The sequence below is a fragment of the Culex quinquefasciatus genome, chromosome 2 (assembly GCF_015732765.1).
Source record: "Culex quinquefasciatus strain JHB chromosome 2, VPISU_Cqui_1.0_pri_paternal, whole genome shotgun sequence".
NCBI lineage: Eukaryota > Metazoa > Arthropoda > Insecta > Diptera > Culicidae > Culex > Culex quinquefasciatus.
The window spans coordinates 74,326,598-74,338,367 of record NC_051862.1 but is presented as its reverse complement, the minus strand read 5'-3'; the positions used below and the strand labels follow the sequence as shown (position 1 = coordinate 74,338,367).

The 11,770-nt window shown below is 39.8% G+C and overlaps 2 protein-coding genes across 2 annotated transcripts in view; one reads left to right on the top strand and one right to left on the bottom strand.

Annotated features, from left to right (window-relative positions):
• The first annotated feature begins 1,189 nt into the window (after positions 1-1,189).
• The window catches only part of LOC6045066, a 68,638-nt gene continuing 58,057 nt past the window's right edge, over positions 1,190-11,770 (top strand). The window contains exon 1 of the mRNA XM_038252327.1: positions 1,190-1,279. Within this exon, the coding sequence (XP_038108255.1) occupies positions 1,238-1,279 (42 nt within the window). The 5' untranslated portion in view covers positions 1,190-1,237. The remainder of the gene's footprint in view (positions 1,280-11,770) is intronic.
• Positions 9,221-11,770, bottom strand: part of LOC6045065 (glutamate--cysteine ligase regulatory subunit) — a 41,336-nt gene continuing 38,786 nt past the window's right edge. Inside the window, exon 3 of the mRNA XM_038252328.1 lies at positions 9,221-10,404. Within this exon, the coding sequence (XP_038108256.1) occupies positions 10,262-10,404 (143 nt within the window). The 3' untranslated portion in view covers positions 9,221-10,261. The remainder of the gene's footprint in view (positions 10,405-11,770) is intronic.

Here is an 11,770-nt window from a genome sequence, read left to right as displayed (position 1 = left end):
TATCTCGACATTGGCTGAACCGATTTTGTCCGTTTTGGCGCCATTCGATCCGTCTTGGGGTCCCATAAGTCGCTATCAAAAATTATGCAGTTTAGTAGAGTACTTCAAAAGTTATGCTTAAAAAACGATTTTAACAAAAGTCCGAAAGATTGTAACAAGGGTGGTTTTTGTAAGAAAACTCGTCATGCTATACATTTTCAGAAAGGTATTTAAAAGACCTTTCCAACGCGTCCAAAACATCGAAGATCTGACAAATCTATCAAAAGTTATAAGCACTTAAGTGTTATTTATACGCTTTTTGGAGGCCGGATCTCAGATATGTTGATGAAAACGTTGTTCGGATCTCTCATGCGAACTATCGATGGATAGGTATTCAAAAGACCTTTCCAACGCGTCCAAAACATTGAAGATCTGACAACCCTATCAAAAGTTATAAGCACTAAAGTGTTATTTACGCACTTTTTGCATTTTGGATAGCACCCTTTAAATGTGAGGAAGGCGCCAAACACCTAAGTGTGGATTAAGTAACGTTTTTTTATGTAAGTTTGGAGTGAAAAATTGGTCCGGCCCGCGGGCCGGATTGATTTTTGACGTAAAATATAGATAAAAACGACTTGTATAAATATTTTTTCAAGCTTTTGAAAAAGTTATGTTCACTGGTCATCCGAGAACCGATTCCATCAAAGAAACCATGAAAAAATTAACAATTGTGATTTTGACGATCAAAAATGTGAAAATTGAGCCGAAAAGGTTGGACAGGCCTGCACTAAACCACCGGATCCGGCAAATTCCCGTATCACCTTAATTTTCATTATAAATTTTTCATTATGTTGTGCTGTTTTATTTCTTATTCAGTTTGATTTTTTTTTTCTGGTGGCAAATTATATAAATAGCAACATATATTTATTTATCTAACAATTTGAAGTGAATGAGAAAAATATGAAATAGCGAAAAAAAGAAATAGTATTAAAAACACACACTCAGAAATCCGGAAGACATTCAAGGGATAACAAATCTATCTTTTTTAAATCGGCAACCATGCCTCCCCTGATATTGTAAACAAAACGTAAGAAACAATAGAATTTGTGGATCACATTGCATCAATTGTTTTATTAACTTACCGCAAAGTTTGTGTTATGTCCTAAGCAATATTTGACTCACTTTCTGTATTTTTTTATGTTAATTGAATTTTAATTTTAAACTTAGTGATTTTACCTTTTGACGACAAATACGCACGATGAACCAAATTTACCAAGCTGTAATTTCTTCCAAAGTGGAGGTAAGTGCTAGGTTTAGGTTTTAGGAAATTGTTGAAATGATTTCTTTACGATACTCTCACAAAACAACAAAAAGACAACTCACATGTCAATGCAAATAGTTGAAATATCCCACCAGCAGAAATCAATCAGCTCGCTCCTCCGTGTCCTACCTTCAGGCCATTCCCCGATCCAGAACTCCATAAATCATGCAGGCAAAATCGCCCGAATTTCCTTGTGCACCAATAAAACATAACTAAAACAGCCGAACGACAGCCGCGCGGGATCGTGAATGAAATTTCGCTCAAATAAAATCCTCTTGACGCATTGGAATTAAATTACACGGCCGGCTGATGCTGGGCGGACAAAATCGAGGGGAGGGATTCGAAGGGGGCCGCCTTATCCGCGATTGTCGATTGGGCCAGTGTCCAGTGCCAGTGCAAAAGGGTGACAACATTTGATGAATGAATGCTACAGATGAATGAAACATATTTCATCGTTAGGCTACCTTTTCGGGGCCTCCGATTTGCTTCGGGTCCTTACATTTGGGCCCACTTTCCGCCCTTCTTCGCTTACTGGGGTTTCGCACACAGAAAAAAATCTTTTTGTTAATATAAGTAAACAATAATTAATCCAAAACATGACCTTTTGTAAACTATTATTAAGGACAATTCGGCTCAGATTTTGGGTAAAGACTTGTGAAACAGATCCCATGTAGGGGAACAGCATCTAATTCCAGCGTGCCTCTAATGTTGGCAGGTCAGAACTTTGACATTCAATTAAAGCTCATTAAAAGCGATTTCAACAGAAATCGAGTGATAAATAGCTCAATAAGAAGTGAGCAAGCAAGTTTCTATCAAAAGTTTTGCAAAAAAGTCAAATTATTCGCTCTACAGCATTGCCTTGGCGTTCTCGATTGCGAGATTCCTACTCGAAACTAGGTGTCCGAAGGCTTGATTGTTGAGGCAATTGCAAACCTCTTTTGACACCTATGCTTCCATCCACCCCGGGATTCGAACTGACGACCTTTGGATTGTTAGTCCAACTGCCTACAAGCGACTCCACCGAGGCAGGATCCAGGGAGACGACTCCTGCACCTGGACTGAGCTAACGACCTAACCACTAGGTTAGACCGGGACCAACATTTACTTCCCTGTCCGACGGAAGGCGTGATCAGACAAATCTCGTCTCAAAATTTGCCACCGGGACCTTCTGGGATCAAACCCAGGACGACTGGGTGAAAGGCAACCACGCTTACCCCTACACCACGGTCCCGGCAAAGTTTTGCAAAATTAGTTGTTTAAATAGTGAAAATCAGCAAATTGGATGGAGTTAGGAGCGAGTGCTTAACCTGCCAAAGATACGAGAATTTCCCCTACATGGCGAAGGCCGATTTTCCAAATGCATTTTAATTTTTTTTTTAATGTTAAAAATATTTTTAATGTTTTTTTCATTTACAGAATCGAAAATCTTCTGTATTTGAAATCTGTCAAATCAAAATTTGGCATCATCATGCAGGGGAAATCTACCCTTTCCAATCAAAAACCTATCTTCGTCATATGGAGAGTTTGATGCTCGATTAAAGCTCCAAAAATACTATTTGGGCTATAAACTTACCAGCAACAGCACCGCCTCGAGTAAGCACGCAAATGTATGCCACTTACTGGCCAAAAAGATCACATTTAATGCACTTTTGATCATAATTTGTATTTTGCGAGACCACTTCTCACACGAGGTGGTCACTCTACATATATTTCCTATATGGCATATGTTGATCCGTAGTGCATCCATATTTACGGTCATGCGTGATTCCTACATGCGATTTTTTTCAGTGTGGTTCTCTCAGCTGTCATTGACATGGCGCGTAGTGTTTACAAATATGAAATTTATTGGAAATAATTTTTCATCGAGGTACTCCGCCGGTTCCCTTGCAATCCTTTTACTGCGTAACGACAAGCGGACAAAAAAAAACGACAAGCGAACAAGCGCCACGGTAGACCAAGCCTCGGTTGCCCTACGGATCATTACCATCACACTCGCGTCTTCCGAAAACCGCCAACTAGCTCGAGCAAACAACATCAACCAATTCGCCGTCACGCAAAAGCTCAATCTCCAGGTCCAGCTCGCTTAATCAAACCTCCGGCGAGGGCATCAACAAATCCAATTACGTGTGCTGACCGTCGGAGCACCTGCAGTACCAGCAAGAATCCTGAGTGTTCGTACTGCCACCACGCCAAACTCCAACTTTTTCACAGCAGCAGCAGTTCTGCCAATTCGATGGCCACTTTGGATACGACTCCCACCGACGCAAATGCCACCCCGCCACTCACTTTCCGGGATGGTGATGGAAACTTCCCGTCTGCCGTTACATCAACGCTGTCGCAGTTGCGCTTCCGGCAAGCGTTCAACCAAGAACTTGCCGCCATGCAATGTGCCAACACCACGCCCAACCCTTGGCCCAACCGGATCGAAGGAGGCCGTGAAGATCGAGGAGATGAGTCGCCAGCGGTGCTGGAGCGGCCTGCCATGAAGACTAACTGCTCCTCCGGGCGAGTGCTTCGTGGAAAGGCCTTCTACAGGACTGTTTTATACTCGAGATTCTAGCAGCCTGAGGAAAAGTATGCAATCTGTGGCCACCTCATCATGAAAATGATCCTGCAGGCAAAGGGCAAACTTGAGGGCAAGTCGTACCATTCGGAATGTTTCCGGTGCAGCATGTGCAATGAGATCGTGTACGGCTACCTGTAACAGGTGGAGGTGGACTTTCAGGTCTACCGCTTCAACGATTACCACAGCATATTTGCTCTTTTGCGAGCTGCGGAGAAGGAATTAATGATTGTGATAATTTTGTAGAAAAAAATGAATCATTTCTTATAATTTTTCAAAATAATAAAAAAAAATTGGTGGCGGTTGGCTATTTTGGTTGGCGCTGAGCACGAAGAACTCTTGAGGAAATGGGTTATGGCCCGGAACGGTGATTGGTCCAGGATGACTACTGATTGGGAACGGTTTGCGCATTGGTTTGCATCCGATCTTTCTAGGCGTGCGGCTAGTCTCTTTTCCGCTTCTTGAACAAATTTGATAGGGCTTCCCCAAGAGCGCTGCAAAACTGGGCCTTCAATACCGACTTCAAACGGCACAGGTGACGCCCTAGTACGGTGGCAGGTAGGACGCGAAACGAAGCGAGAACTTTTTTTTGGGTATGTCGCGGTACGGGACGGCACAGAGCGTGTGTTCGTCGGACTCGTTCATCTCGCACGCTTGGAGGATATTGCGGACCACTTCGAGACGGGGTCTTAGTTCGAGGAGGCGTCGTGCGAAAAAGTCTGAGGTTTTGTAGTTTTTAAACTTGAAAAGAGGTTGGAGGTTGACCTGGGTGAAATAGGCGGCCAGCTCGCAGAATCGCTTCTGTTCGCCGAGGGTGTGTAGACTGACGACGTATTCGCGACAAATGGTTAGGAGTTGTTGGGCTTCGGCAATTTTTTGGCGGGATTCGACAACGAGCAGGGCGTGCAGAGAAGTATGTACTGGTGATTTTCGTTTGTTGGACATTTAGTTCCTTCCAGTTTCGATGGGGATGGGCTGTAAGAGGAACGATCCTGAACGGACATCATGTCCGGCGAGTTGGGAGTTGATCGATCACATGTGGGGCGGTGGAAGTCCTCTCGGAGGTACGGCGTAGAAGCCTTTGTCACCGGCGGTGCTGGTGGAAATCTTTGCCACCAATTCCTCGGGCAGTTCCAGGTCTTCGTCTCCAACATCCCATCCGGCGACTCCACAGCCTACGGATCGTCATCGTCCTAGGCGTTCTCGAACAATTCGTCGACACGCATCCCAACCGCCTTCGTCGGCAGCTTCGACGATGGTATCCGTTGCGGCCAGCGCCTTGTGAACGGTAGCAGCTCCGCGCGGAATCATGGTTCCCTTGAAGAATCCCTTCAAATCCGTCAACAGCGGTCAGTTGCTTTCGGACTGCTAGATCGAAACCGGTGGGTGGAGGAATTTGGCATCCACTTGAACCTGCGGAGATTGTTTCGGCCAGCGTAGTCGCGTCCTCCTCCAATCCGTACGTTACAGCCTTAACCGACTCACGTTGTTTCTGTTTTGGTTGTGACATTTGCTGCTGATGTGTAGAAACGTCACATTCCACACTGATCAAAATTTCGTTCAAATTCTCGTGCATGCCGTAAATACGTATTTACCAATATTTACGGTAGTCGCTCCGTATTCCCTACGGATCAACCATGTGCCCAACCCCGTGGCCTTCCCCAGAAATTTCATCTAAATTGGTAGATCTATATCTAACATTCCAACGCCCAAGGCTCCAAAAAAGTTGGAACGGTAACTTCAACTCAAACTTTTTTTTTCGCGTGTAAAAAAAATCGCCAGAAATTCCGCGGAGGCAGTCGTTTTAAAAAAAGGTGGAACGATGTTTTTGGTCGCAGAAATTACAGTTTTAATCAAATCAAGTTCTGAATTTTTTTAGGATCATCTAGACATTCTTACAAATCACTGGAAACAAGAATCGTCCCGATTGGTTGAGTAATGCCCGAGAACCAGCGAGTTGAAGTTACCGTTCCACCTTTTTTGAGAGGCTTGGGCGTTCGTGTAAGTTGGACATGCGTTGGGCGTTCCAGTGTTAAGAAATGATACGATCAACTATCTGCAAATTTGTTTTTCCAGCCGTTGAAAAAGTACAGTTTGATGCTCTTTCATCAAGAGAAAAAATCCGAAGGGAGCATGGCTCTCCTTTCTCGCGCACGAAAGATCGGTAAAAGGAATCTAAAAAAATCATCATCTTAATTATTCGGCGGAACCGTTATCTGGGGCGAATCGAGACTTTAGTCTGAATAGGGACAGCAGTTTTTAGAGCACTTAAAGGTTTTAAATTTGGAAATGGATGTACACATTTTATTGGTCTGAGTCTGTTCTAAGCGAAACCAACCAGAAAAATCAAAATATTGTGCTCCAACATGGTTAAAACTGCTGTCCCAATTCGCCCCTTGTGTCCCGATTGACCCCAGTTTACGGAACATCTTTTTCCCTACTACACTTGCAAGTGTAACGTCACAATTCGAAAAAATGATCTGTAACTTTTTGTAGATGAGCAATGTGAGTAAACAAAGCGAAATAAATAATTTTGAGTGGTACTAACAAGGAAACTCACAAAAAATCATCAACAGATTAATTTTTTGGAGAAGTTCGGGAGCGATTTTCTTTTGCGTGATTTGCCTCCTCTCTTTTTCGCGTGTAAAGAAAGGTCGCAAGCGAAAATGATTTTTGTGATTATTCGAACCCTGGATGGGATGATTTTCAAGGACAGGTTGCCTAAAAATTGATATTGGAGAACACTCTCACACACTGGAGGGGCTTTTCCTTTAAACAATATTTTTAGATTGCAATAAAAACAAGCACATGTATCTAAAATATGTTTAGCTTGAAAAATTGCAAAATTATTTTCGATTGCAAATTTGCTTTTGCATTTAAAAATGATAAAATGCTTATGACCATGAATATGTACGCTCAATATTAGATTTGTTCAAAAAAGGTCCTATAAGCTATTGTCTTTCATATGTTTATAGGACCTATTAAAAATCCTAGAAATAATCTTTTTTTTTCTTACTCGGTTTTGCACCATCACTCTCTAGCGCAAGTAGAGGGTGACGAGTAGAGAGCCTGGAGCTTATTAGAGAACGGACATCTCAAACCAAAAGTACCAATCGAAACACGACAACTGTCAAACGGAGGTACCAATCGAGCATAAGACAAAGGATTTTGCTCGATTGGTACCTCCGTTTGACAGTTCTCGTGCTTCGATTGGTACTTTTGGTTTGAGATGTCCGTTCTCTAATAAGCTCCAGGCTCTCTAGTGACGAGCGGGAATTCCCGGGAAAAAAATCCCGGGAAATCGACCATTTTTGGACCTCTCGATTCCCGGGAAATTCGGGCGAGAGTCCCGGGAAATTTTATGCTTATAAAAATCGAAGCAAAATGTTATAAATTAATCAGAAAAACATTTGAATAATTCAAAATGGTTTAGAACATAGGCTGTTCACTTGTCGTACGTTCCAATAATTATAATTGAGAGAAGCCCAAAAAATGTGGATCCCAAATTTACCTTAAAGCATACTTAGCAGTTACATCCCAGAAATGAAATATAAAGGTTTTTTTTTTATTTTTGTATAATTAATTAATTTTTCCTTCTCTTGCCAAATTCACTGTTAGAATATCAAATTACATCAAAATGAATTATAGTTCAAATCATAGTTGAAAGGAACTCAAAAACTCTATTAGGTTATAAGAAATACGGAATTGTTAATTGATTATTTACTAATAAAATACATTGAATTGAATTGTATTATTAATTGATATAGAGAAAACCCTTTTCAAAATTTTCAATTTTCATATCCTCTTTATAGCTATTTTATTGTTGATGTCAATAAGTCATTTTGTGATTCACATTATCCTCAATATTAGAATATATTTTGGAAGAAAAAACTCTGGCAAATTGTAAAGATTGCCTCAATCTTTGTTAAGGTCCGAACATTCGGGTTATCCTCATAATTGTAAATATTTTATCAATGAATATTTTCAGTTGATCTTAAACAAGAAATGAATCATAAAATTGTTTTGAACTGTTATGTATCACATTGCGATACTGGAAAATTATATATTTGCTATTTTTTACTTCACAAAAATCTAATAACAAGTGCATGCAACAACATCACTGTGTGCGAATTAAGACTCGTAAACTTTTTAAACTACAATTTTGTGTCCCAAAAGCTCAAAAAACGATCTTGTATTTGCAGATTAAGAAAAAAAATCTAATGGCTGAAATAGTTCCTTGAAGTAATCAGGCTACTTAAATTAACGTTTCTTTTAATAAGTATGAATTAATTGTAATTGAATTCATTGAAAAGACATAAATTTATGACTTTTCCTTTTTAAATTATTGGCACTATTGGCATAGTTAAAAAAACTCCCGGGTCCCCGGGAAATGGCCAAATTCAACTCTCGATTCCCGGGAAATTCAAAATCTCGAGAATCGTCACCCTCTAAGCGCAAGAAATTCCTTTTTTAAAACGAAAATGTTATTGATCTTTTGAGTAACTTTACGATTTGTTGAAAAAATCTAGAATTGCAATTTGCAATTTTATAAAACTTCATTAAGCGAGAGTACGCCAGCAAAAAATATTTTGGAAAAACTGAGAAAAATGTCTAAATTTAACTTTGTGTATCGGACTGCCGGTTGCTGAGATGCAGCCTCATAAAACTTAAATTTAGTTTAAAAACAGTTTTTCTCAGTCTTAGATTTGAAACTTGTGATATCTTGGAAACTATTGGTTCAATGTTAAATAGAAACTTATGTGAAAAAAAATATATAATTTATAGGCGATTTGGTGTTTTTACTGATAATTTTAATTTCAAAAAATGTCAATAGATTCATGAAAACAACCTGCCCAAATGCCCTTTACTTTCCAATGATTTAGGGCTGGATATATTGTGTCGATATACTGAACAAGAATATATGTACATGCATTAAAATTTAGGTTTATTTCAACACAATTCTTAAAATTCCCTAAAAAAAGACACTTTTTTGCTAAATCAATCATTATTTTTCACCGTGCATCGCATCGCGAGACCCTTCAAAGGCAACCCAAAAGGACAACCCAGCAACCAGCGACACACGGAATTTGCTTAATCTTGTCTCGATTGCGCCCTGGTCGGCTGCTGCGCGCTCCCCAGTTGCGGCACCGTTGTTGTGACTTGCGCTGCAATCCAATAAATTATGCACCCGTAGGCAGGCATCCTCGGTCGAGTCCTTTGCGCGCTCGATCCGCCCAAATTTCGCGGAATTATTTCGGCAGTTTGCTATCGCGCCTCCGCTGCGCGGTCAAAAGTCGTCTGCTTCGCTTAACGGGACACGGGCTTCGGCATGTGATATTTATGGTATTTTGGGCGAATTTGCGTTTTCGGTTTCGGTGAAACCCCTTTTATTTCTCGTGCTCCTTTCGATTTCGTTGCCACATCAATAGTTTGCGGCTTGCTTTATTTTTTTTTTTTTGTTCGTGTCTTCCCAAAATCATCCCAAAGTCGATTCTAAAATATATAGTCTTTAAGAATGTATAGAAAAATCCTCAACTAACTAGGCAGATTGTGTTCGTAGTAATTGTAGAGGTCAAATTAAAAGACAGAAATGCTTACGACTTATCGAGAATACAGTTCCCTAGCTAATGCTGCTAAAACTAGTAAAAAATAAAACTTAACGAAAACTGCTCGCTCGATTCTAACCTCACCGTACTTTCGCGAAACCCTTTTCTCACCATTTTTTTAATATAACATCTAAACGTAAAAAGTGTTATTCCATCCTCACTACACACAGTCCACGTGCTTCACTTGAAATGTTTTTTATATTTGTATATAACGGCTACATCACATAGTTTCTACTTCTTCTGTTTGTATTAAATACACAGTACTGCCATCTAGTGTTCGTTAACATTGATACTTCTTGTAGAGGTATTTTGCTCATAATAATTATTTTCACCACACACAGTTGTGCTTGCGCTTGTACTACAGAAAAATACAGAGTGGTTAAGCATCAGGAGTGATTAAGCCATGGCTCACCCTTAGCACGGACACGAACCGCAAACCCGTACTAGAGCGAACTCACCACACACGCACAGTGCCTAACAACGATGTGAGTGCGGTAGTCTAGAACAACAACATCGACTTGTGACTTCCCTAATTTTCTGTTTTAACAACAACTTGTGTGTGTGTGTGTGTGTGTGTGTGTGTGTGTGTGTTTGGTGTGAGTTAGTGTAAGTTTGTAGTTTTATAATTCTTCGTTGGACTGATGATTGTGTGTTTGTTGTAGGTGTGTGTGTGTCACTTTAAACCAAGCATCTCGTACGTGTATATTGTCTCCTATATTCTAAACATGCTAACATTCGACCATATTAAAAGCTTAGACACAGCAGTTAAGTGTTTAATGCGGCACGCAGGATTCACTTGTGGTTCGCCAAGCTGACGATGAAGCCCTTCGCCGCGAGGACACCGCGGCACTTGATGTGCACCTGGTAGCGGGTGGTCCAGGTGGCGTGGTACGCGGCCAGATCCAGATCGGTCAACACCTGGCGGGGCAGCAGTTCTGGAATAAGAAAAAATGAAAATAAATGTTAATTTTAATATTAACAAATTAAACCTGTTTTGATCGCTGTTGAAAATTTTATTTGGATTTTATCAAAATAAAATACAATGAATCTTAGGAATGCACGTTCACTGGACACCCTTTTCCAAAGTTGAACCAGGCCAAAGTCGAACTTTATCAAATAGTTGACAAAGTTACATAAAGCAAGTTATATTAAATATCAAACCCATAATTTTCCAATAACTTAATTGTTGTTCTTTTCTTTGCTTTTTGATGTTTACATTTTGTCAGGAGGATTGCCAAATTATAAATTGCTTAATTCAAAGATTTTGCCACAATCATGAAAGTTGTAAAAAGCTCTCCAACAAAGTGCACACCTCAAACTCCCAGTACACTCCATCGGAATTCTGAATCAGAATTCAATTCAAATCTTTTACGTATTCCGTTTCAAACGCAACAACCGGTACGTACACGGAATTGGTTGTTGCGTTTGAAACAGAATACGCAAACGATTCGAATTGAATTCTGTTTCAGAACGGCTACAGCAGAAAAAAAACTATCTAAGACACTGATTTGTTTGGGAGCGTTCTTTTATTACGTAACGCAAAATTTGTGATTTTTGACCCCCTCTCCCCCCCCCCTCCCCCTCCGTAACAAAACCTAACAGATGAGCGATCCCCTACCCCCTGTAACAAGGTCTTTTTGCAAATTTTTATGAGTGCTTAGGCCGATGCAAATATTTAAAAAAGTTTTTGTCCCTCGGCCCTGGCCGAGGTCAAGGGGGGGGCAAAAAAATAAAAAAATATAATAATTTAAATAACAAGCCATAGTCTTCACATTTAAATGAAAAACGTGTTTTAAAATGCATTTTACACTAGTTCAGTTGTTTTGCAATCATTAGTTTTCAAAAAATCTATGATTTGACAAAAACAAAAATTGTATCGAAAAAAAAGATTTTGCATCGAAAATTTTCAAAAAATCTTAAGATTTTTTAAGAAACCCAAACATGCTAAAAATGATTTTAAACGCAGGAGAATGTATTTTAATTTGATTTCAGTTGGTTGCACTTGAATTTTCATTGAAATTTTGAAGTTTATTGTAAAAATATTTTTTTTGCCCCCTGATTTTTCGGGCCAATTTTGAAGGGGGGGGTGACAAAAACTTTTAAAAATATTTGTAACAGCCTTATATGAAAATTTTGCGTTACGTAATTTTTCAGCAAATTTGGGGTGAAGACTCTCAAGATGTATCCCGTGTCATGCATGCATGCGAAGCCCAATTTCAAAAATTTGCTTTTTCAAAAAAATTCAAAAGTTTCAAACTAACGGTTTTTTTATATGAAAAATAAAAAAAATATTTTTATCTT